Raw genomic sequence first — 27,871 nt, 5'->3', positions numbered from 1 at the left:
CTTCCACCATGAGTCTTTCCTTGAATTGTAATGAATTAGAATTTGCTTTAGTAGAATTTGAACAATGTTTATAAACTTGAATCTATTTTTGTTTAGGACATTGATGGTGAACGGTGCAAACTGACGGACGAAGATCACAAAGTGTTGACGACGGTGGCTGGTCTGCTGGGTCTCCAATTGGAGGACCTGGTTCAGGTGGCTCTGCTCAGGCAGATCAACGTGCGAGGCAACATCACCGAAATACCATTGAAACTGCAAGAGGTCAGTAGCGCTCCAGATTAATCCAAACATCAATGCCAAAAAATATCAACACACTTCATAGAATAAATATCAATATAATAGATCGATAATTTGGAACGAATGTTAACGACCACTCCACAAGAAGTTTTGATTAGGCAGAAAGAAGTACAGTTTTCAGATTCTTTGTAGATCTCATGATGGTTTCAAGTAGGAATTTATCTATTTATAAAAACATGGAAGCAGACATGATTTTGCCGAAAAATTGCTCCCATAAAACAATAATTACAATGAATGCATATTAGCGTAGCATATCTTGTATATCATTCCTTATATGAAGGGTTTGACAAATTCATGATAGAACTTGTTTGTGGCCTAGGCCCGACTTAACATTAAACACTGGTGTGCCTTTTGAATGCTTGCTATACCATCGGACATCGGACTACTCATCTACTATTGTATTACATTGTTTACAATGTACTCACATTTCTCCTTTATATTATTTGTCAAATCTCGTATTGTATACTATTTCAGTTCTTTGGGAAACAAGAATTCCAAAACTTCTCTTCTTCATGATTCCAATAAATTCACATGGAGATTGTCCCAAACACTTGATAAATCATTTATTCAAATATGACTAATATTTAATGAATATATTATAAATATTAGCCTCATATTTGAAGATAAAATACTCGCTGGTTATAAAATACTAGAAGAAAGTATGTGAATTGATGACGTGAGATTAAAAAATTAGCAGGTAAATTGTCGCTTCTTTGACAACTCTATCTACCGAAAAAACCTTCCCCACTGGGAGAAAAATTATACTTCAGTTCCTAAATGCACGAGTAATTTTTTTCTATAATTTTCATTGAATTGATACCGTATTAGGGTTTTTCAAATTTATATTTTATTGTTTTGTTAAAGTCAATCTTGAAATGGTGGATATTATCGCTATGAGAAATAAACATTTCAAATATTTTTTATTCTTTTTCACATTTTCAGGCCAAGGAAAACCGACATGCTATGGCAAAAGCGTTATACTCGAGGACGTTTGCTTGGCTAGTGAACCATATAAATACGTGCACAAACCCCGGTTTGGATTCGACGCGCTTCCTGGGCGTCCTCGACATTTTCGGATTCGAGAATTTCGCCACCAACTCCTTTGAACAGCTTTGTATCAACTACACTAACGAGAAACTGCACAAGTTCTTCAATCATTATGTTTTTGCTTTGGAACAGGAAATTGTGAGTACTCATTAATTCATTATTAATTAAAAATACATAGTGCCGGTTTCACAACAGCCGGTTAAATTTTAACCGTGATTAATTCCACGAGAACCAATCACGGTTAAAATTTAACTGGCTGTTGTGCAACCGGGTCATAGTCTTCTTGAACAAAAAAGGGTTGTTTCAAATTAATATTTGAGTTTTATTAGGCCAAAACATTGAAATATTGGAAAGAAAAACAGGCAACACTAGCCCAAAAGTTCTTCTTTCCCTAAAGTAAGTTGATTTTTTGTCTTAATGTATAGGCTACTGAGTACTGTACCTGTATATAATTTTTGTTATATTCATGTTGTTAAGTGCATGTACTGCTATCAAGAGTAATTTTCTGAAAAAAGGTACGGTATTAGTTGTGAAGGTATAATATTGTGGTTTCCATGTTGATTTAACAAGATCTAGTCTTTTTATTCGAAAGTATGTTTGTTTAAAATTACACTTGAGCTTTATTGCTGCTTAAGGTGTAGTTCCCAAAATTATTATGATTTTTCAGTTACTAGCCTTGCATTGAAAAGAACATTACTTCGATTATTTTCCTTAAGATGATGCTCATTTAAACTCTAGGTTATTTTTATGGGAAATAGTGATGAAAGATGAATGAATCTAGAGTCGCGAACCACCTTGTGAAACTCATTACTGTCAGCTTTCTTACCTTATCAATTATCACTTACTCATTTGAGCTGATCTCAATATTATTCACCTTCTCAACAAATGTACTCATAGCTCATCAGTTTCCTAATATCAGCGACCATTGAATGAAGATATAAATTATAATTTCAAAACAATTCATTATTCATAACAATAGCTATGATGAAAAAAATGAATCTATTGTGTGTTACAAATTATTCCATCTTCATTAATCAGAAATAATTTTAATTTCGAACCTGTAATTTTTCTATTGCAGTATCGACAAGAGGAGATTCAATTCTCGCACATAACATTCACGGACAATACATCATGTCTGGAGCTGGTTGAGAAGCCACCAAGATGTATTCTTAAACTATTGACTGAACAGTGCCACATGCCAAAGGTCAGTAGCTCTTTACTTCTCGTTTTTTCTCAATTGATTGAATTCATCTCATGTTAATTTTTGATCAAAAATATCTTCCGATTGTTAACATTTAGATGTATAATTCAAAATCCCTCTAGGCGTAATATTGTGTTCTACAATCCTACAATCTGAGCCAGGTAGAGCGATCTATCTCATATTCCAGGTACACCTGACAACAATGCTCCTTGTATTGTGAAAAACACCTGATTTTTAGCTTCATCCATCATCACCAACTAAATTGTCCTCACAGTGATATTTCGCAAGATGATATAAGCTCTTAGTATGGGATGTATTCTAGATAGGCTACATTGGGAAACCCCATGAACTGTGTTGAACCAGGAATGTTTGTACGCTGAGATTTTTGCAATGCCAGATCAGCTTCTACCCGAGCCTTTCCCTTACGCTGAGCTCTGCAATAAAACACACATAAAGTGACACTAAGTTCAGCCACAGTAAATAGAAACTGTGTTTTTTTATTCAGTGGTTGGCTTTTTATAAAGGAGGCACCAACAATGTGTAGATACTTTATTTGGAACTGAACTGAATTCAATATCCGATAAAGTACTTTAATAAGGCTACTTGAATTGTTTAATTATTATAGAAAAAACTAGTGCCCTTGTTAAACATTCTTATATAAGCACAAGTAGTTTCGAGCACTCATATTAAATCATTTGTTTGGAACTGAACATTATTATTTTGATAATAATTACTAAGTTCGGTCAATGAATATGATTGGGATAGAGCTACAGGCATGAATACTAAAACCTAGAACTAATTGCTACTGACCTGTTCTGTATCTTCCATCCAGTTGACACTGAACCAGTTGACATCACCCAGATAAGTTCCGAGGCTGGCATCCTGGTAGCAAGCGTCATATGGATCTGCGGCAGTTGTGACAAAAACTGCACAACAAATACAATCATTATTAAAGTATTTAAATAGGGCTACTTGAATTGTTAAATTATTATGGAAATAACTATAGTATCCTTTTTAAACTTTTTCACATAAACACTATTAGTTTCGAATACTCATATTAAAAAATTTGTTTAGAACCTGTTGATAATTTATTTCAAGTTCCCAAATACCCTTTTTCACATAAACACTGCTATAGTGAGGTCCACGTTATAATGGCAGTCTTTGATTACCAATGGTATTGCTATCCTTGTCTATCATGCAACAAAGCGGATAGCGCTATTTCTTTCTCGCTTTGCTCTGTTGCCAGATCGTCTTTTAACAATGTAGAATTATTAATTTTTTAATTAATTACGTTTTTTCTGGCTCTAAATTTTGTCAAATTACGAAAAAATATTCAAATTAATGGTAATTTGAGTGTGATATTTTTGTTTTTTATTCTTTTTTTAACCGTCAAAATTTAAAATTCTTAGTTTTTGTTGTTTTTTAGCGAAAATGGACTAAATTTTAGAAAAGTGGAACCATAACCCTATTTTGGACTTTTAAAATGTTGTCTAAATTTGGGAGAGAAATTGTACAAGGAGTATCCTTAGTTTTTCTCTCCCAATCAGTGCTACTTTGTAAAAATAATTATAAATAAAAAATAATAATAATAATTAATTAACAAAATATTTCATCTTAATCGTGAAAATTCATTATGAAATTATTATGCTTAATAAAATATAATTGATTATTTTAAACGAGAATGAACAGTTTATAAACCATCAATAAACCTTTAACAGCTACCTTCTATAGAAGGCATTGACAAGACACAGAGGATCGGCAACGTTTTTCTCCTATATCTTTCTCTACTGCCATTTTAACGTGAACCTCACTATAGTATCAGCACTATGCCATTTCCAAGAGTAATTTTTTATTAAATTTAATATTATTTGTGATATTTTGGCAGGGATCAGACACAGCGTACTTGTCGAACTTGCACAACGAGTTCGACTCCCACCCGCAGTACGTGAAGGGTGACGACAGACGCAGGTGGGAGCATGAGTTCGGCATAATGCACTACGCGGGAACAGTCACCTACTCGGTGCATGGATTTGTAGACAAGAACAGAGACGTGCAACAGGATGTCTTCTTCGACTTCATGAGTCGGTCGACCAATGAGTTTGTACAGGAACTCACTATTTATCAAGTAAGATATTCATTCATACAGCTCTTACTTTTAAAAATTTATTGAAACATGAATCACTTGAATTTTTTGATGTGAAAGTAAGAAAAAGAAGATTTCATAAAAAGCAATCCAGGCTTTCTGAAATGAATAGCTTATTATATTAAATATAGTTGATATATTAACATTTATGAACAATATCAACCTTCCGGTATTCGCGCCCTACTCAATCACACGAGCAGTCGTGTGATGTATTTTTTACAACATCCAATTTTCGAAGATAGATATTCAGGAGTTTCCCATCATTTTCACCAACTCTGTATGATTTAAAGTTGTGAGTTCCAAAGATTACAATACAACAGTTCATGAGCGAGCTCTCCAACTCAGGGGGTCACTACTGTAATTATTGTCGAAAAATGATAATATCATAATTCTGGTTCTTAATTTATTGATGTAAACTCTGTTTACTGTCAAAACATTAATTAATTGTATAATTATTACTTTTACATCTTCTTGGATTATTTTACGCCTATGAACATTTGGATGATTACTATTTCATAGCCCAATAAGGTACATCAAGCAAAGCCATCAATTCTGCGTTATTGATTCGTTTACAGTCCCCGTATAGTCTTTCCCTATCTTATGCTTAGTGCGCCTTATGCACTGTCGTGACTAAATGGCACCTAAAGACTGAACCATTGCTCGGTTGACACTGCAACTCAGTGGAGTGATGGAGGAAAAGTTTTGGAATGCATAGGTGACTCATTCACTGACACCACCCCATTTTATGCAGCAAAAACTGACACTGTTGTACTTTTTAGAACAGCGCGACTGCCGTAAGGTTAATAGAATTTTCGGTCTTGGCTGAAGCATGACAGTCGTAAGGCCCATTGACGGCATTCAGGCGAGGTGGGGCCTTCCTGCAAGGGACTCCCCATACTACTTTAAATTTGTTTCACTTCATATTTAGGGATTCTAAATCAATTTACGCACATGTTAATTTCTTTGTATTCATTCACAGTAGACTACTAGATAATGGTCTCACAACAGTATTATGAATTCGAGAAGCCTTTTGAGTTATAAATGACGACTTATCATGAAATACATATTTTTAATTTACCTCATTCAGTTTGCATGAGGAAAATTTGTTTATTAAATTTTAATGATATTGTCGAACTGACTATATAGGAACATTTTCATTTGGCATATGTCTCAACATCTTTTGACTGTTTATATGAGCCTGAACTCGTGGATAATTTTCCATTTTTAATCATTTCTTTCATGAATTGTTTTCAGGATTTGTTGGGAACGACAGCTGCTAGGATGGGAAATGCTGGCACTACCATGGCTAGAGGCACCAGCAAAGGAAAGCCAACAGTTAGCGATACATTCAGGCATCAACTGCAAGCTCTAGTCGATGTTTTACAGGCGACAAATCCTTGGTGATTATATTATTATAAGATGAATCAGCTCATGAAAATTCTATTTTAAAATATAGAGCATAATTTGTCTCTTTTCTAACATGTTGTGATAAAATAATTCAATAAGATTACTGAGATTTGTATTTCTATTTAGAGCATAATTTACATGCTTGTTACTTCTAAAATTAAAATGCATATAACCTATATGAATAACTGGATATAGTTTTTTTTATTAACCAGCTCATCATCAAGCTCTATGTTCCAGACATAGAGTATTTATTGACATTTTTGTTGATTCATTTACTTTATATAAAATGTGAGAAATTTGGGAAAGCTAAGAACATTGATCAACAAAAATTCTTGTGTAGTATAGATTATAAAATTAAAATCACTTCACGTCTATGAAATTTTTCAAAGTTTTAAAATGTTTTAAATAAAAATATACTGCATGTTTTTATATTGTTTTTATTAATTATAAAATTACTAGCAATTCAGCTCTAACAATAATTCAATTCAGCTATAATTCAATTCAAAAAATAATCTATTCTATATTTCGTAATATTTCTTCATCGTCTGCTTCTTGAGAAGTAATAATTAGTGAAACGTTTTAGTCAAGATATCAACAGTTTTGCAGAATGTATCTCAGAAAGTATAGAATACATATTTTATTGTTTTTTTCTGTTTAGGGCTACTTGTAATATAAATAGAAATAAAAATCTCAGTACCCTTATCTTTCAAAAATAATTCAAGAAAGGGTACTGAGATTTTTAAATCCATTTACAGAATGCATATTTTGGAAGTTTTGAACACTATGATACGTATAAATTCCAACTTTTAAACAATAATAATCATAGTTCAATCAATCTGTTACAGTGTTGTACTACATTTCATTATTGAGAAAACTATTGATGAACCTATTGATGTAACTTGAACGTTTTTCTTGTTTTCCAGGTATGTGAGGTGTATAAAACCGAACATGGCCAAGGCTCCCAATGACTATGACGAGAAACTAGTATTAGATCAATTGAAGTATTTAGGAATGCTCGATATAATTAGGATACGAAAAGAAGGCTTTCCAATTCATCTTCCATTTAGTCAATTTGTTGCGCGTTATAGATGCCTGGCTAAAGGTCGGCTACCCAACAATCCTCAGGAAGCTATCAGGTAACTATTATGCAATGGATTCACAAATTAACATGCATTTTTTGGATTATTATAATTTTGATAAACTATTGATGGATGTTGCTTCACATAGGAATCAAGTAAAATATCTTTAGTCCAGTCACCATATACATTGGTGCTTGCAATTTATATTGTAGTTCTGATTTTCAATATATTATTTGGATACATGAGAGAAGTCCAAAACCAATTTCTTCATTGTACTAGCTAGATACAGAGTGGCCCAGAAGTCTCGTATTTTCGGTTCGTTTTCCAGTTTTCAGCTATTTCTGCCAAATCCGGTAATCGGACAGAAAAAATTACTTACTACTTTTTTTAGATTATAAAATTCTGAATAAGATAAGATCATTCGAAACTCTCTATCTTCAATGAGTACTGAGTTATGATTCCCCAAAAATGAGTAAAATAAAAAAAATCAATTCTGATGAATTTTAGTTTTTGATCAACAATATCCTCCGATTGTTTAATTCAAAATCCTTCTTGGCGTATTTTCGTGTTCTACAATCTGAGATTAGGTAGAGCGCTCTATCTGATTTAGATTTCTAGGTACACCTGACAACAATGCTCCTTGTATTGTGAAAAAAACACCCAATTTTCAGAGAGTTCCAGAAATTTCTAATTTTCGGATATAGATAGATCCGAATGATCTTATTTTATTCAGAATTTTATAATCTGAAAAAAAGTTGAAAGTAAATTTTTCTGTCCGATTACTGGATTTGGCAATAGCCAAATTTTACATAGCTGAAATCTGGAAAATGAACCGAAAATACGAGGTTGTTGGGCCACTCTCACACTGTATCTCTAGCACAAAAAAATTTTGCATGAAGAAATTGGTTCTGGACTTTTCTCATGTATCTAAATAATAAATTACAAAATCAAAACTACAATATAAATTGCAAGCACACCCTCTTTTTTATGTCTATATTTACTGGACTATTTCCTGTTTTCTGAAAATTATACTTAATATCAATAATGTCTATTCATTTCTGTCATAAATTTCATGACAGAAATATTTATATAAGTGCTGAAATTCACTCACTTGAGAAAAATATAGTTCATAGCTTCATTTGAATAGCTTTAGAATATACTGTACACTGTACATTCACGAGTAGCATCATCATATAGTCTTTATCTTCCATTGAATCATCCATCATCAATCATTCACATTTTTATAAAATAATTTCATTGTAATTTTGTTCCAGGGCTGTGATGAAACAATACTCAATCAGTCAGAAGTTATGGCAGATTGGGAAAACAAAAGTGTTTTTGAGGGGAAGTGCTCACGAGCCTCTCGAAGATAATAGAGTTAGGATAATTAATGCCAAAGCCTTAGTTTTACAAAGGGTATGGAGAGGATATAATGTGAGAAAAGGTTAGTAAACACATTGCATTTTTTCACATCAATCTATCTTGTTTCAAAATACTTTCAATATCAGTTAATTACAATGTGTTAGACGACACTTGGCTCTTGGTCTTGGGAAAAATTTCCTGTAATAAAAAAAGTAAATTCGTAAGGCTTTTATTGGTGGAGAGCCCCTTGTGAGAAGGTTCCACTTCGCCTGAATATATTATTCAAGCCGTCAATGAGCCTTACGATTGCCGGCCAATACTTCAGCCGGGACCAACATTTCAACGTCCATCATCCGATAACACGGGAGTGACCTGGTCAAAAATCCTGGTGATAAGCAGGTTTGAAACCCGGTATCTTTAGGCTGCTAAGCAAGCACTCTATCCACTAGACCACGAATTACTCCTAATAAGTAGTATTTATTGTCTAAAATCTTTTCTCTCTATTTATTCAATAAGAAATAAATTATCACAATGAACTTATCAAGTTTCTTTTGTAGGGGATTTCATTATTCCATCATGCATGCTTTTTATTAGTTCCTTATCAAAGCTTCTGACAAATTTCAAGGTTTATCGAGTGGTAGAGCATAGATTGTTATCAATACTTACCGTATATAGTTTGTATATCACAAAATATCATAGCTCTGATATTTAAACAAGATGGTACAATCCATTTCTGATGCTTTCGAACAATTAGAATAATTCGTCGTATACTGTAAATCATATCTTTATTTTTTATGTATATTTAAATTCATAATGCTTTGTCTTCTATTAATACATCTAATATTGTATTGTAATATGTTATTGTAGGTGGCAGCTGCTTTACGAGAGATCAAGGTCCTGCAAGAAGAAATCAAGAAACGGGAGAAACTGGAAGAAGAAAGAAAACAACGGGAAGAGGAAATGAAAAAAGAGGCTGAAGAGAACCTAAAAGCACTGGAGGAGAGTGAAAGGTTGGTGTAGAACAAAACTGTTTTCATTGTTACAATAATTTAATTTTTTAATCAATTGAAATAGTTTTGAATATTCAACAATATTTTTTTAATTATTCGAAGTTCGACTTCTTGATTCTCTGAAAATGCTAGTTCCTGAAAAAAGATCAATATAATTAATTAAACAGAGTACCATATCAATTATTCATTCGAATGAGAATTATGTTGAAAAACACAGTGGTGTTTTGAAGAAGTAGCCTACAGTAATTTGGTTGTTCCAATTAAACTACTTTCACGTTCAATCAAGTTTTCGAGTAGAATTTTTGACAGAAAATAAATATGTAAATGCATTGAATCAGCTATTTATTGTCCAAGTTATATTATATATCTGATAACTGTATTATAATCTCGCTTGTATTTTTTTAATGAAAATTCTTCAATAGGCCTAATGCTGAATTTTGTTTCAAGCAAACAATATCATGGCATTGTTGGAATGGACAGAGGGTAAGAACAAAAGAGTTTCTATTGATGAATTCGAACTGTTCAATTTGTATTGAACAACTGAACATTTGTATTGTTCAATATTATCTTAATTAGAGTTTCTGTTAATATCAGATTCTGGACCAAACTCCTTTCATCCATGAGCTTTGGTATAACTTAATATTATTCAAAATTGTGAAATACACGGTTTTTTGTTTCATTCAGATTTACAAAAATGTGAATGATATTTTTTTATCTCTGAACTCATAAAGTTTAGCAACTTATATGAGATAGTGGACGTTGTTCAAATTGATAATTTCATTCAACGATTTAGAAGATTTATTGATATGGGTGGAGTACATAAAGTTTTGTATAGCCTAAAACATTTCAAATGACTTTCCAAGAGTTAGCCTCAGGTGTAGCATGTCCGCCTAAGCTATAAACATTCAACAATTCTACAAATAATTAACTTATTATATTAAGAGGAAAATTTAAAAAATAGTTTTTTTATCTTATTAGTTTGTGATAAGCGTGTACAATATTGTCATATTCTGATTAGAAATTTGAAAAATAACTTACTCTAACTATTACCGGTATAGAAAAACTTTCAGTTTAATTCAATCTAGAATTTTGTAAGAGATTATTCTGATGTTGAAACTAATCTATAATACTCTGAATAGTTATACTTATTTTAATCGATTTTTTGTAGAGCTGCTCAGGAGGAGATAGCTCAGCTATCGCAAATGGCAATTCAGATGAACTCGAAGTTGCAGTCAGAGCCGGCAGGAGAGTCTGTCGACTTGGACAACCTCTTCTCATTCCTCTCCGATGTTCAGACTGGAAGGAATCAGATCATAGATGAGATTGGCGAGAGAATGAATGAGCTCGTCTCCGATCTTGATGTTGAGGTCAGTTCAATTGCTAAGCTACCGTACCATAAAGAAGATTATTGGCATAATATGGCTCATATTCGACCTTCATTCTGTATTCAATCTTGAACCTTCACTAACTTGACCTTTGGACAACATAAACATTCTTTCAAAATTTTTGGAGAGAAATAGTACAGGCTGAGCCTAGTTTTTCGTCCAAAATGTCATAAATTATGATTATAGTGTTTTGTACAATGAAGGAAGAAATCTATAGCATTCTTGCATACCTCTAAACAATTATAAGACCTACTCCCATAATAGAATAAAATTTCAATATTCAACGGGTTAAATAACTTTCTCTGTATCTTATATATTTGAAATTTTTATCAAGCAACTTATTTCGATAGGTGAAATAATATGATATTATTCTATTCACGTTGTGATATTACACTTTGGAATTTTAATCATTATCTCTAGTTTTGAGAAAATTTTGAGCTTATATTTGATTATTATACCCGACGTAATTTGAGATTTAACGATGTTCAATCTATGTTTTTCACATGTAATCTGAAATTTCAAATGACCAAAAAATCATTAAATTATAATTTGATTTGCTCTAGACTGGAGTTTTTATTCAGAAACAGTAAACCTATTCATAATTTCTATCAAGATATTGGCATAGGAACCGATAGCTTTACTTTAGGGACAGGTGAAAAACTATCAAACCAGTGGGAAAAATGTAATTTTTAGCTAAAAATTAGTACGGTAACGTGAATTCTCAACCAAAAATCAACGTGAAAGCTCTTATTAGAATTAGTTATATTCCTATTCATCTTAATTCCGTTTTAAAAATTCAATTTTGGTTATCTTTTGCAATTTAATATTGTTGGTGTGAAGAATGCTTTGACGTGATTGTGTTGAAATATGAAAAGTTGATCCATCTTAATATTTGGCTCAACCTCTAAATTCAGGTGAGATATAGTCAAGGATCTTTGTCCAACATTTTATAGTCTTTACTCTCCTAAAAGTTTTAATCATGTGTAGGCTACTCTTAATTGCTCTTGTTTTGGACAATTCACCTTCTATTAAGTAGTAAATTCAGATGTTGAGGCCTATGCGTGAATCCATTTTCTTCCCATTTAACAACAAAATTTTGCTCAGCTATCGCAAATGGCTGAGTAACAAAATTTTGTTGTTAATTCAAACTGTTTATTTCCTCAAAAAAACACAATACATTGTATATGGTTGTTAATCAAATAATATCTATTAAATTATGAATAGGTAAATAAGTAATATCATGATTGCTTATTTTGTAATTGATCACATAAATATATCATGGATGATTATCAATCTCATGGTTGATTATCAATCAAATATCATGGTTGCTTATTTTGTAATTGATGACTTGAATAAGTAATATCATGGATGATTATCAATCTCAATAAATATTGTTTTCTCTCGGATGATTATCAATATCATGATTGATTATCAATCAAATAAATTATTATGGTTGCTTATTTTTCAATTGATTACTTAAATAAGTAATATCATGGATGATTATTAATCTCAATAAATATTGTTTTCTCTCGGATGATTATCAATCTCAATAAATATTGTTTCCTCTCATGAATAATGAAAACATTTTAATCATTACACAGCTGGAATCAGTGATACAACAGGAGCTGGAAGGCTTGAACATAGAACGCGAAACTTCAGCCGTACCGCCAAACAGCCTCGACCTGAACCAGAGGCCTGGCGGGGCAGCGGGGGCGGCAACCATGAAGCCACCCTCGCTCCCCGAGCCCACCGAACCGCCTCCGCCGCCTCCGTTCCAGGACAACAGCGAGCCGATCTACGAGTCGGTGCTTCCCCGCGATGAGGACAACTGCGACCTGCGGGCGGCTAACGGGGGCAGTTCGCCGCCTCCGCTGCCTGCGCCGCCTCACAAGCTCCGCCCCAAGTCACCCGGCATCGAGAGGATACAGAGAGGGTCGGCATCTCCCACCACGGTTGCCTCTCCTAAGCAAAGTCGGCCGAGCTCTAGGAACTCCAATATATCTACGGTATGTCGTCTTATTTTAATGAATAGATAAATTAATTAACTAATTTCAGTAAAATTCATTTTAATGAATTGTGTTTTGTGTGTTATTGAATAAATCAATAAATTTGAAAGTATAACTTTGTAAGTGGTAAATCAACTCATATGTAAATATGAATATTAGAGTTGGAAGTATTATAAGTTTTCATATATGAATATGAAATATTACATTGAATATGTACATATGAATATTTACTTATTCATATGTAGATATGAATATTATATAAGTATGTAATATTCATATGAAATAATATTATTAATAAATGATTACTATTCAGGTCCATATAAAAAGGACTAAAAAACTTTGAAACTAATGTACTCGTACATTCAAAAGAAACTACAGCGTATTTCTTCAGATGAAGAAATGAGATCGTAGCTTTTGGTGCTGTTAAGAGCATTTGAAGTTCCAATCAGTTCATTTTTTGATCACTCTGATCAACTATCCTGATGAATTGTAATAGGCTTGTGTCATCAATTTGACAAGACAATGTGATCAAAAATTATAATCGATTTATAATTGAATTCAGCATTTCAACAATGATAGTATTGAATGTAGGTGACCGTATTGAATATTACCTTAAACCTTATTACCGTATTGAACCTTTTTCATTTATTTGAATAGGACTGCTTGAAATTTTTATCACATAGAATTACAAGTAACCGCTCTATTTACTTTGATACACGACTAGTTCCGGGTATCCATTACATTATCAAGTGTTGCAATCGTTTTAAATAAATATCTATTATAGCTTTTAATGATGATCATACTCTCATGAGAGACTTGTCTTGATTATCTTAGAAAGCTCGTCCTCAAGCAAAATTATTCAATAGGGTGTAGTTCTTCAAAATTCTATCCAACTAGGTACTTGCCATCGATTATTTTTTAACATTACTTGTTCTACATACTACTTTATTTTTTCAAATAAAAATACAGCATTTATTATTTATTATTTTCAGGGTATGCAGCAACACTGGAGGTACAATGACGATCCAGAGAGAGAACAAAGGAGAAAGTTCAGAGTTGAAAAGAAGTTGCAAGAAATGGAAGAGAACCAAGAGAAAACGGTTGATCCACTGCTCGAAACTTATTTCGATATAGTGGAATTTGCTCAGAATCATTTCAACTCCCATGAAAGGACGCCAGAAGGTGAATATTGAGTTTAATCAATTCATAATAATTATTCTGTATATTTAATCCAATTTTAAGTACTTATTCAAACTTCACAGATTTGACTATCAAATGAATCTACATTGACTATCTAATCTACATCGGATAAATTATGAATAGAATAATGAACCTAAATAAACATTAAAATAGTGATGAATTATGAATAAAAATTACGGAATAAACTATTTTATGAATGAATGATTATGTACTATTTTCTATGCACATTCATGAGTGTAATACCTGTTTCTAAATTGAAGTACAATTCGCATTTCAGGTACAATAATAGCAACTTTAACAAGGAAAAGCAAGATTGTTGAAACGATGCCGAAGTATGAAATGGTCACCTACTACCGTGGATCAAGCATACCAAACTCTCATATTCTGCTCTATGATCCAGATAATATTTCTATTGCTTGTTCCATATTTAGGGTAAGTTGCTCAAGTATTAGACACCTACTATTATAAATCAAATAAAAAAATCCCAGTACTCTAGCTACAGTTATTGTCACTAATCAATTCATAATATTTAATTCTGAATATTTAATCCAATTTTTAGTACTTATTCAAACTTTACAGATTTGACAATCAATGAATCTACATTGACTATCTAATCTACATCGAATAAATTATGATGGAATAATGAACCTTAATAAACATTAAAATAGTAATGAATCTATATAAGTAAATAAAAAATCGAGCTTCAAATTTTGACATTCAATAACTTTTTTATGTGTGCACCGAATTTGATGATTTTTTTAGTTGTGTTCGTATGTTAAGACCGAGTTATTGCCAAAGACCTTAAAGAGATATAGACCCACAATGCTCATGCCTTCCCAATGATAGCTCTCACTTGAAATTGAAGGCCGCCATTGGGGTATTTTAGCACGAGATATTATATATTATTTATTTGTAATACTATAGATCACAAAGGCATTGGTGGCATTGGTATGTAATAATCTTATGGGTTGCCCCTCAATGCCGGATTTCAATTCTAAGTATGACACTAGCGCTGCATGTGAATCTATGCATCTTTAAGTCTTTGGTTATTGCCTATGAATTATAATCCGACTTACTTCAGGACTCTTTACTACAGTCCTTCAAAGTTCACATGTAATCCTTGGGAGAAGATTTGTGAGCTGGCCACACACAGAAATAAAAATCAGCTGTTATAATCATTGCGTCATCCAACAGCCGTCGGTAGATAGTGGACAAGAGTGTGTGCTGCTCCATAACCGCCCATGTATTTTATTCTAAACGCCCCACTAAAACAAAATGACTGTTCTGTGTGTAACCATCCAGCAGTGCGGCCTCGGGTTGAAGACTTACATGCCTAAAGACATTGCTTTGTTTCGAATAATTGTGCTGTCTTCGGTGTTCAGAACTAATTGATTTTTAGTAAAATATTTATTTTTCAGTTGGAAAATTATCTATATAAATAAAATGCGGCATCGCGCCTCCTCAGGTGTGCATCCAGCTAAAGTTTAACATGAGATTCATTAAGCTATTTGACGGCACGAAGTTCGCCGGGCCAGCTAGTTATGAATAAAAATTTCGAATAAAACTCATCCTATTTTATAAATGAATGATTATGAGATGAATTATGAATAAAAATTACGGAATAAACTATTTTATGAATGAATGATTATGATACTATTTTCTATGCATATTCATGAGTGTAATATATGTTTCTAAATTGAAGTTCAATTCGCTTTTCAGGTACAATAATAGCAACTTTAACAAGGAAAAGCAAGATTGTTGAAACGATGCCGAAGTATGAAATGGTCACCTACTACCGTGGATCAAGCATACCAAACTCTCATATTCTGCTCTATGATCCAGATAATATTTCTATTGCTTGTTCCATATTTAGGGTAAGTTGCTCAAGTATTAGACACCTACTATTATAAATCAAATAAAAAAATCCCAGTACTCTAGCTACAGTTATTGTCACTAAGCAAATCATAATAATTAGGCATACAATCATTTTCTACTCAATATAACTAATTACAAAATCAGGATGATAGTCTGAATCAGGATGATCCTATTTTAGCCTATTATTATAATTACAGAAAAGTTGAATTATGTGCTTTATAATATTTTGTTTTGTGAAACTGTTTTTTAATAATAAATCAAAATGAGAACTCCTTTCTGATATTCTAATTGTTTAAGCTTTACCTGAAATCAATACGTGTTGGAGAAATAATTCGCTCCCAACCATCATCCGAGATTACTCCAAGGATGATATTTTCCAACTTATCATTGTGAATGATTTTCAATTGTGACACTACTGCTTCAATACTTTATTCTACACTAGATAGAGAAAAATCACTACTTTTTGTTTTTTTTGTAATAATAATTATTAGGTTGTTGGTAAAATGGATTTTAGTATTTGTAAAACACCGCCGCCTTGTGATTGACTAATTTTTCATAATGTATATTAATATTTTATATTATTTCCATATATTAAATGGATGATTACTTAATTAACGTTTGAGACTCCCGATCACTTATTGTACTTTTTGTTTAGTATTATCCTTAATTCTGAAGTAAATTAATATTTTTTTATTCTTACTTACTATAGAGTATCAATTATATTTCCTTTTCATTTCAATTTAGTTTTATGATTTGAAGTTTTTGAGTTTTCATTTTTTCCAATTTCCATTAACCCTATACCCTATTAATCATCCTTAGACCATTTAATACCTCATACTCCTTTTTAAATTCCTAAACTCCCAGTTTCATGGAAAAAAAATTCTCCTTAGTTTATTGTAAAAATTAGCATATCATTCTATTTATGTATTTTATTATTTGTAGGCACCTGCTGTAAAATCTTTTAGGTTTAGCGGGATCAATTTTGTAATGCATTTTACTGAATAAAATGATTGATTGAGAAGTGACAACTGTTTTATAGGATCAAATTTCCAATTAACATTTCGATATTGGTTGAATAAGTTTTTATCGGCTATCTTATCACAGAATATATACTATGAAGAAAATATTCCAACATTTTGTTTCATGAACCTTTTGTTTTTTCCAGGATCTTTGTAAATATATTAGGGGAGAACTGAAGACAGATGGAGAGTTGCAAACAATTCAGAGTATAATCGGTTACGGTCTTGAAAGAGAGGAGTTGAGGGATGAAATATATGTACAGTGTATGCGGCAGGCTACAAATAATCCTAACCCCGAGTCTCTGGAACGAGTTTGGCTTCTACTCTGCTTGGCAATCGTCTCCTTTCAGCCTACCAAATTATTACACAAGGTAAGAACTGTTTGTTTAAATTCTATTGATCTCTCATTCATCATTATGGATTTATTCATTATTCTGTTAGAAGATTACAGACAATCTTACTTTTGAGTGAATTGTTTCTCAGTGGTGAGCTTCTTAATCAATGTAGAACCATTACGATAGTAGCCAATTAGGGCCAAGCCACACGAAGCGTTTTTCTGGAGTTTTCAGACGAGTAGGCAGGGCAGGAAGCTTCCTGTTGGTTGATTATCAGCTGATTCCCAAACGCCAACCCAATCAGTCAATCGGAGAGCTTTCTGCCCTGGAGACGTGTCTGAGAACTCTGGAAAAATGTTTCGTATAGCTTGACCTTTACGTCAATAATTATTATCAAACTCCTTATCAGGACAAACACATCTATATGATTTTGTGTAATTTCATGCAATCTATAATATATCCCCCCATTGTATAACTAAAGTATTAATAATTTATTTATATGATTGGAAATAGTTATTTGTGCAACTTGTGCACAAAGTGACAGTTTGCTGCACCGAAAGAAACGTTTACGCACGAGCCGTAGGCGAGGGCGGAATGGTTTCTTGAGTGCAGCAGAGGAACTTTGCGCACGTATTTCACATTAAATTTTTCCTGCAGTTACCATTGAACATGAAAAGTGGTTGATTATGGGTAAAATGAAGGCTGAAATCCATCAAATGTTTGTCTGTATAATTCTGTTATTAATAACAACTTTAATTTATTTTAATTTTCAATTAATAATCGATAATTTATTCAAATTAAAAATTAAATTAATCATCCAATTAATTTGAAAATTTGAATAATTTTGAGTAAATCTTAATTTCTAAATAATACAGTATTTCAACCAATAAATTTATGAATGAAAAAAATATTATTTGCAATAATGAATAATTAATAATATTCAAAATGTATAATTTAATAAGTTCACATTTTTATTTATTTGAAAATCAGAAAAAAATATAGATAGAACAAATTCGCATTCAGAATACACGCCAACAATAATGTCAACAGCTGATTGGGATGTCTGCAAGATAATACGCAAAGTAATACTTTGCGCACTAGTGTGGAAAAATGATTCTTTGTGTTCTGTAATCAGTGCAGGAATGATCACTTTTCTAGGTAACAGTAGGAAATAGTTATTTGTGCAACTAGTGCGCAAAGTGACAGTTTGCTGCACCGAAAGAAACGTTTACGCACGAGCCGTAGGCGAGGGCGGAATGGTTTCTTGAGTGCAGCAGAGGAACTTTGCGCACGTATTTCACATTAAGTTTTTCCTACAGTTACCATTGAATATGAAAAGTGGGTAATTATGGGTAAAATTGCCTGAACTCCATCAAATGTTTTTCTGTGTAATTTTATTATTGATAAAAACCTTAATCCTAGAATCCTAAAGTCCTCGTTGTCCTTGGTTGTAATATATAATGAATAATAATTAGCGCGTTGTGCTTCGTTGCACCTCTGCTCACTATAGCAGCCACAGCAGTCACTGTTACCAACTTCATTTTGATTTTGCTGCACTGTTGCTCCATATAACCTACTAAGTATTTTGCGTTGCCATGTTGCAAATCTGGAGTGCAGAAAAATTTTTCCTGCACTAGAGCGGAAAAGTGATTCTTTGCGTTCTGTAATCAGTGCAGCAATGGCCACTTTTCAACGTAACTGTAGGAAAAGTATACTTCACAGTAACATCTCAAGTCTAAGAAACTTTCACTGAGAGTGTAGAGATATTGTAGGGAGGTAATGTCTCCACATGTGTAATGGTGAAATTAGAACATGTACAGGTTGTTACACCTGTAAGTATCGTTTCTTAGTATAGATTATAATTATACAAGGAACCCAGATTGATAATAATTAAGGTTACAACATTTATTTCTATATACTGTACCCTGAATGCTATAATGATAATTATTATTATCATCCTCAATTGAAATGCTCAGATCAAGATAGTGTTTACATAATTATATTTTAGTGACTCCAGTTTCAATGATATTTCGCTTCAGAAAAGTCTTCCATGATAATATATTCTTCTATTGGCTGGAATATGGCTAAAACCAATATGCATCAAATATTTCTGTTACATAATGAAACTTATGTTTCAAATAATTTTTGTATAGTAGCGCTCATCGAATTTCCATCTAGCTGTTTACCCTGTTGTCAATATTTGCAGTAGCAGAAGTCTTCAGGGTAATTTACAGCATTTAATTGGGATTTTCGTTTAATAATAATTATTCATTAATTAGCATTTGAACAAATGCAACTTCCAATTTATTTCCATCTGTATAGTGAAACTTCATCGTTTAACTTCTGTAACTTCTGTTACATTTTATGACCTTGTTTCCTGTTTCATGTTTAAGAAGTGAATTTTGATTTATATGTTTGTGTTTGCAGTATTTTGTGTGCTTCCTACGTAAAAATATGCAGACTGATGGAAAATTGAAGCAGTATGTGCAATGGTGCCTGGACAACTGCAAGAACATGAAAGCCTCCTGTCGTCAGTACCCTCCCTCCGCTGTTGAAGTTGCTGTAAGTACTCATCAAAAACAACTGATAATATTAATTTGATTACTGTACCGTTTATTATTTTCAAAAGACTGATTATTCAACATATATCAGGAAAACATAGCTAGATTTTACTCCCATAATGACTCTTCCATGAATATTTTTTTTTCAATTCAAAAAATAATTAATATAATATTTGAGAAACTTTGCCTTAATAGTCCATTAATGTGACAAAAATAAAACTGTGTGTTTTCAATTATTAAGAAATTCTACAATATTAATTCATATTCAACAAATTTTGCCCTATCATTCATATATGATATAATGTTATAACAGATAACATTAGTTTTCTACTATGCTATTATGTAGCTTTCTACTACCGTATACCTAGGAAACTAGATAATGCTTTGGGATTTCAGCCCTTCGATTTTGAAAACTTGAAAATATCTAATCATTGATCCAGTCACAATTGTCTGTATTGTGAATAAAAATTTTGATTTGATTAGAATCATAAATTCGGGAACGAATCACAGTCGGGAGAGAACTACAGGCTCGATTCAAAATTTTTTCTTTCCGAATTTTGTGAATCACACTTCCTATGATCCTAGCTCATAAGATTTACATTTCCAAGATCCAAAGATTTTATACGAATTTTTCATTTCTGAGAATACGTAGCCTCTTGTATGAAATGCATTTCCTATATACTGCAGATAGACTGCAGATTCTAATGAAGTCTTCTTCTTCTTTGGCTGTGCCTTATCCCATTTAAATGGGGTCGGCATTCCTTCCTCTTAGTCTACCTCTCCACAAAGCCCTATCTAATGCTTCCTCTCTCCTCCAACCACTCTCCCGCAAGTCAGCCGCTATTCTATCTCCCCACCTCATCCTAGGTCTACCTCGTCCTCTCACACCATCCAAAACCAAATCCTGCCCCCTTCGTCCAACATAATCCTCCTCCCGTCGCTGCACATGCCCAAACCACCTCTTCCTTGTCTCCTAATGATTCTAATGTAGTATCTCTATAATAATTATAAAAAAATCATTTTCTGACATAGTGACTTGTGAAGCAATTGAACGCTATTTTGCTATATAATTCTATCAATCAACACATTCCTAATTGAGTTTGGATTTCACTTGTATTTTTCTATAGATCTTAATCTGATTTCATCACTGGAAATACTAATATATAGGTATCTTGTATGAAATTCATTTTCTATATAGGCCTACTGTAGATTTAAATGTAGTATCTTTATAAAAATTCATTCACTGCAGTGAATTGAGAACCAATTGAACACTCTATTTAATTAAGGATTGCGGATTATGATGTAGTATCTTATTTGAACTTCATTTCTCAGTAGTGGTGACTCAAAAAGCAATCACTTTTCGACACTTACTTTATGTTTCCAGGCGATGCGAAGGCTGGGCACAATAGTGTGCCGGTTCTTCTTCCTGGACGGGCGCACGAAGGCGATCGACATCCACCCGACCGACACGGCGAGTGATGCATCCGTCAAGTTGGCCGACAAACTGGGTCTGCGCAGTCTCGACGGGTGGGCCATCTACCAGAGCCGGCCGGACGGCGAGGAGCATGTGCGCGCGCACCACTACCTCTATGACGTCATTGCCGCCTGGGAAATGTGAGTAGTACCACTCCCATAAATAAGAATCATAAAGTACCCTTTTTATAATTTGATTGTATGGGAAGGGATGTAGTGGTATTTCTCCATGATTGAAAGAATAAGAAGTTGATGTTATCAATAGATATTGATATTGAATTAATTGATTAATTTTGAACTAATATAGTGGTACGATATTGATATTGAATTAATTGATTAATTTTGAACTAATATAGTGGTACGATATTGATATTGAATTAATTGATTAATTTTGAACTAATATAGTGGTACGATATTGATATTGAATTAATTGATTAATTTTGAACTAATATAGTGGTACGATATTGATATTGAATTAATTGATTAATTTTGAACTAATATAGTGGTACGGTATTGCAACATTAACGTCTTATTACCCTTCCTGACGAATAAACTGTAATTGAGTATTTTAAACAAGAATCGACGGTTAATATTACATCAGATATACCGATAACAGCTATCCTCTATAGAAGGCATGGCATGGCAGAGAATCGACAACGCTGTTCTGCTATCTGCACTGCTATTATAACGTAGACCTCACTATACTATAGTGAGATTCACGTTATAAAGTCAATGGATTGATAGGACATGGTTGCCAAGTCTCGTATTTGACAAGTGATCACGGTGTATCTGATATGTCATTTATTTTTAAATAGTTCAGTCAATAAATGAGTAATAAGCTGAAGTTATTATAAATTCTATTTATTCTCATCGGGTAATCATGAACTGATGACACAATTTACTTATTGTCAATGTCAACTTCTAAATTCAATATAAAACTTATTTCTCATTGACTGTTTTTGCTTTTCTGTTCGCTCACCTGTGTGTGGTGGTACAAAGTGTTAGCTTTAAAAGCCTTTATCGACGTTATACACTGATCGACACTATTTGTCACATTATAAATGGCGAGTCTCCCCATAAGACTTTTTCTTTCCTGTTAGATTGTGTGGTGGAGCAAAGTGTTAGCTACAATATCCTTTATCGACCTTATACTGTCACAATTTGTCACATTAGAAATTTCAGCGAGTTTTTCCATCCGAATAGATGTTCCGTCCCTGCAACACTAATTCTATCAATGTGTAGGTCTCTTTCTGAGTATTATATTCTACATTGTCTTCTACATTGTCAGTTTTGTCACCTACTCGAAAGATATCAGGACTTGGATCTTATTATGCTTGTGTGTTTCTAATTTCAGAAAAATCAACAAAATGGCGGCTGCCACAACCTCGACTTTCCCGACTCTGAGCAGGAGGAACACGGCTCCCACTCTGGGCAGTGGAGAAAATCGGTTCATCTTCAAACGCCGACTGTTTCGCAACAGCAGAGAGATATCTCAGGATCCAGTCGAAGTCAATATGCTCTACGCGCAGGCTGTGTATTGTGTAGTTAAGGTAAATTGATACAATTATCCGTTTTTTTACATTGATTAATTGATAGAACCTCAAAAATCCAAGATAATGGCATTCAGAGGAAAGTTGCCAGTCAGATCAAAAATCGTGATAGACAACCAAGCATTAGATCAAGTGAGAGACTTCAGCTACTTGGGACGCCGCATTTCATCCGATAAGGATGAAGATGTTGGTGAAAAAGTAGCGAGATTCAGTGCGGTATGTGGCACTGTAAGACGAGCTATAGGAAGGCGAACGAAACAAGATACACAGCTGAAGTTTTACAGAACAATGGCGATACCGTTAATAGCATACAGTAGCGAGGCATGGGTTTTAAACAGACAAACTGAATCTCGTATACAAGCTGCTGAAATGAGGTTTTTACGAGCGGTCAAAGGTTGCAGTAGACTGGATAAAATAAGAAATGTCAACATAAGAGCTGATTTGAATGTAGAACCGCTATTGGATATTCTGAAAAAATATCGGGAAAATTGGTCTACTCATCTATTCAGAATGTCATCCAATCTCTCTCTCTTGGGTTAACAGCCGTAGGGCTGGTTGGCAGCAGCTCTCCATGCTTTTCTGTCGTCCGCTTTCCGCTTCAGCTCGTAGTATGATCCACATCTCATATCCCGTAGCAATTGTTTCATATACTCCAGCCTAGGTCTTCCTCTCATATTCCTTCCCTCAACCATTCCCTCCATTATCCTTGTCAGTAGAGTGTCACGTCTGATGATGTGGCCAATCAGCTGTGCTCTTCTTTGCTTGATCCACTTCAAGAAGTTCCGGTTCTCTCCCACTCTTTCAAAAACTTGGGTCATCCAATAGGCTCCCAATATTATCATGGGAGTACAAACCCGAAGGAAAGCGAGGCATAGGAAGACCAAGAAAGAAAAGGATGCCGGTACAGGCCTAAAAGAGCCTAATCCTTGTAAGAAGATGATGATGATAAATCGATAGAATCAATTATTTTTTAATATTGATTAATTGATAGAAGCACTAGATAGATAGGTACTACAAACATCTCATAACAACCTATTCAGATAGCGCTATCCAGTGAAATTAATATTTCATAGAAATATATATATTCTTTATGGGTATAGTCTGATTGCTGCTTCTTTATGACTTCAAGTACCGGTTTACTCATGAAAATGAAAATTGTATCTTTTTATTCATGCATTTGCTCAATTTCAATCATTATTTGCATATTTTTGTGTGTTTTTTCAGTGCGATGACTTCCCAGTTACTGAGAAAGTAGCATTACAGTTAGCAGGCCTGCAGGCTCAGGTCGCGCTTGGAAATCCCAAAGATAATTGCTTTGAATATTATGCTGACGTAGAAAATTACCTTCCATATAGAATTAGTCGCAGTCGAGGTGATGATGTATGGGTAAGTTGAAAAAAATCACTCCTTGAATCTTCAATGTATTTTACAAACTCCAAAGTATGAAATTAAAGCTGGTTTGAACTCTCAATGAAAGATTCACACATTTTCAAAGAAATCTATTAATTCATGGATGATGTAAGTTCTAGGTCAAAACTTGTATCTGTAAAGTTCTTTCATAGTTGATCATGTTGTGTTTCACAAAAATTGAGAAATCTTGTTATATTTTAAAAAGGCTGGACTAGTCGTGGATAGTATTTCTTTGAACCTTTTCAACTTTATTACATGCCCCATATAAGCATATCAGAGTGTATAAATTGTTCCAAAAAACCTACTGTATTTTTTATCCAGAAATATGCAAGCCTTCTTTTGAATAACTCATTATGATATAAGGTGAGGATCGAAGCTAATTTTGAATTTTCTAGGGGGTTCGAATCACTTGGAAGAAAATCAAACTCAGCAGACTATAAACCATATTGAAAATGATAGTTTGTACTCACTCTCACATTCAAAAGTATCTCCAGTAAAATGAAAAAGTAATCTCGAAATTTGCTGATTTCTTTCCTCAACTCATGCTTATTCCACTCAATCTAAAACGTCTATATAGGTGTTTCATTCAATTGTAAATTGGAGAATTACTGTAGTAAAAGATCTAGTAAAGTAAGTAAAGTAGTTTATCTACTTATTACATTATTGATACACATACAAGTGTGATATAATGACAAATTTATAATATTTTGAATATATTTACATGAATTATCTTATTCTACGTAGCTTTTTTCTATATTCTAGTATAATTTATTGCAATTTTTGTGTGTTGCAGGTACCTATAATTGCTCAAGCTCATAAACAGTATGGAGCTGGTAAAAATGAGTTGACTGCCAAAGTTTTGTACCTGTCTTGTGTTATGCAATATCCTCTCTATGGGACAACAATGTTCCAGGTCACATACAGAGGATACTGGTCCTACGGTGAGTGAATTAGTAGTGGGAAACTTGTATTAAATAGTCGCAGATTTATCGAGATATAACAATTCCACTCGTCCACTCGTTAGTCAAATGATGACTGTCACATCGTCTGTCTGACTCCAACCATACTTTTCAGGATGAGCGAAAAAAAAATTTAAAAATTAAATTCAATTCAGTTGACGTTTAGAATGCACTATTACATTTAATTTAGTTGACGAAAAACATTAGTTCAATTTCACATAGTGTGTAGGATGCTGACCATATTGCTAATTTTCTCAAAAACGACAAATCTAATTTAATCAACGACCAAATCAATTTAAAATCAATCGCAATCTTCTCACACATTTTGGCCACACAGTCCAATCCTTAAAAAGCAAGCGCCCCTCTGGTGTCAGGCTGATGAAGCTCCATCTCAGTAGTGAAATGCATTCATCATTTCATCATGAAAGTTAAATTGTTTTTAAAAAATAATAACGAAGATGCACAGTGTCTAAACTACAACAAAGGGATTATTTTCTATTCTTCAACTTCAGTTTAACTGTTGAACAGTTGAACTCGCTATCTGTGCTGTATTCAAGTGCTGTCGTCATTTTTCTAAGAGAACTATCTCTAGTTCCAAACTATTTTTCTGAAATAACTATTCTTGTTGATAGATTGTGGCTTGCGTTTTAAAGAAGGTGATGAAATTCACTTCTAATAATGACGTGAGTTAATTATATAGAGGCCTACTATGAAAGGAGAATATCAATCCAGTCTCATTCTAATAATAGACGAATATTATATTCGAATATTCAAATTACAGGACCTTCAATTAATTATAACCAAATGGTAATATAGTTACTGTAGTTCAAACTACTGTGACATGGGCTGGCACCTATAGTTTTCCTCTACAATTGATTTTTTCAAATTTTATATTATTTCTGATATTGCTTTCAATTTTCTTATAAGATTCAAGTGCTAAAATTTGAATTATATTCTGAATCTAACAATCATTTTTTTTTTATTTGCAGGTAACAGTTTAATACTGGGCGTGAACAGTGAAGGACTGATGCTTATCAAACCAGAGGATAAGTTTGTGATATATGAATTTCGTTACCATGATATAGAGTCTATTTTTCTTGATCCTAGTGATAGTTTTATTACGATTAATTTGATGAGGCACCAGGGCGACAACGGCACCTACCGGTGCTTTGTGTTTGAAACGCTCCAGAAGTCAGAGATCGGCTCGCTCATTGTCAGCTATTGTCCCACGCTGGCCGGGTGGATTACCGAAAATGAAATTCCAGTAAGTAGCTTTTACTTTATCATTTTGTAATGTATTACCATGACTTTGTCAATCACCTATATTGGTCTACGATAATAAAATCTATTTATTTATTTATTTAGCATCATCATCATTTATAAATCAACATCATTTCATTTTTCTTGTGTTCTCTTGTATTTGAAGCTATTCAATCATTGCAGCTATCCAAGTCATACCTAAAAATCTCTTATTTTACAGATGGAAATTACTTAGATATTTCAATTATTCAAATGCTAATGAATTAATAATATTTATTATTATTATTATATTATTATTATTATTATTATTATTATTATTATTATTATTATTATTATTAAACAAAAATCCAAATTAAATTCTGAAATATTTATTATTATTAATATTTATCTCTTATTTTATTCACATGCAGTTTTCAAACAGAAATGATAATTATTCCAGTGTGGGTTTTAAATCCAAAAACAATAAATATTTATTTTGGATATTTATTCTTGAAGGATATTTTTCTTGAATCAAATATTTTTATTGAGTCCACATAGCTGATTGTTTTTATGTGAAAATTTGAGAAATAGCTTAGCCTACTTGATGTATTACATGAAGAAATTTGATACATTTTCAATTTCCAAATAATTGATGAGTTGTTCATCCCTGAAATATTATTTATAGATCCAATAGATCAATAGTTAGCTTATTAGAACCGTGTTGTTCCCTATTAAATTGAACTCATTTTGTGTTAGCCTATATAGTGCATTCTATTACGATGGCATTAAATTAAAATAAAATCTCATTCAGAATATTACTAGGGAATCGTTCAAACTCAATCAATATGTTGATCAACGTTCACTTCTTAACAGTGATATTTTTCGTGTAGCCTATTCAGAAAATCTAGTGAATCCCACCTTCGTACTGATTGCATGCTATTACATTAAATTATTTAGTGTATGTATCAGATCAAATCCAGACCATGTCTCAAACTATTAATAGTCTATATAAAAGCAGTAATTTCGAGAATTGGTTTTTATATCCTCATCAACTTTGCAGGTGAAAGCAATTACGAATGATGATCGAATAAGACTGTATCACAGTGTTGTCAACTGTCGCCGACTACTCGTGGACAGTGAGCTGCTGAAGAAGCCTCAGGATTCGGGAGGAAATTTCATCAGAAATACATTGAGGAGGTAAGGAAAATGGTATCAAAAGTAGCTCAATCATAATAATTATTGAAGTTAGGGTACAAGTACATTAGCAAGTTGAATACTAGCAGGTCACACTATCTTCGCTATGGGAATTAATA

The 27,871-nt window shown here is 33.0% G+C and overlaps 1 protein-coding gene across 1 annotated transcript in view; it reads left to right on the top strand.

Moving 5' to 3' along the window:
- The window catches only part of LOC111046108 (myosin-VIIa), a 154,900-nt gene that overhangs the window by 110,178 nt on the left and 16,851 nt on the right, over window positions 1–27,871 (top strand). The window contains exons 7-28 of the mRNA XM_039425684.1: window positions 97–261; window positions 1,240–1,482; window positions 2,423–2,548; window positions 4,431–4,670; window positions 5,943–6,088; window positions 7,019–7,231; window positions 8,449–8,622; window positions 9,131–9,161; window positions 9,404–9,546; window positions 9,994–10,029; window positions 10,715–10,913; window positions 12,533–12,937; window positions 13,930–14,119; window positions 14,415–14,569; window positions 17,178–17,402; window positions 19,794–19,928; window positions 21,312–21,541; window positions 22,755–22,950; window positions 24,175–24,336; window positions 25,154–25,301; window positions 26,309–26,583; window positions 27,619–27,755. Of these exons, the coding sequence (XP_039281618.1) occupies window positions 97–261; window positions 1,240–1,482; window positions 2,423–2,548; window positions 4,431–4,670; window positions 5,943–6,088; window positions 7,019–7,231; window positions 8,449–8,622; window positions 9,131–9,161; window positions 9,404–9,546; window positions 9,994–10,029; window positions 10,715–10,913; window positions 12,533–12,937; window positions 13,930–14,119; window positions 14,415–14,569; window positions 17,178–17,402; window positions 19,794–19,928; window positions 21,312–21,541; window positions 22,755–22,950; window positions 24,175–24,336; window positions 25,154–25,301; window positions 26,309–26,583; window positions 27,619–27,755 (3,974 nt within the window). The remainder of the gene's footprint in view (window positions 1–96; window positions 262–1,239; window positions 1,483–2,422; window positions 2,549–4,430; window positions 4,671–5,942; window positions 6,089–7,018; window positions 7,232–8,448; window positions 8,623–9,130; window positions 9,162–9,403; window positions 9,547–9,993; window positions 10,030–10,714; window positions 10,914–12,532; window positions 12,938–13,929; window positions 14,120–14,414; window positions 14,570–17,177; window positions 17,403–19,793; window positions 19,929–21,311; window positions 21,542–22,754; window positions 22,951–24,174; window positions 24,337–25,153; window positions 25,302–26,308; window positions 26,584–27,618; window positions 27,756–27,871) is intronic.

The sequence above is a fragment of the Nilaparvata lugens genome, chromosome 4 (assembly GCF_014356525.2).
Source record: "Nilaparvata lugens isolate BPH chromosome 4, ASM1435652v1, whole genome shotgun sequence".
Taxonomy (NCBI): Eukaryota; Metazoa; Arthropoda; class Insecta; order Hemiptera; family Delphacidae; genus Nilaparvata; species Nilaparvata lugens.
The sequence above is the reverse complement of the archived record's forward strand: the minus strand, read 5'-3'. Positions and strand labels throughout refer to the sequence as shown.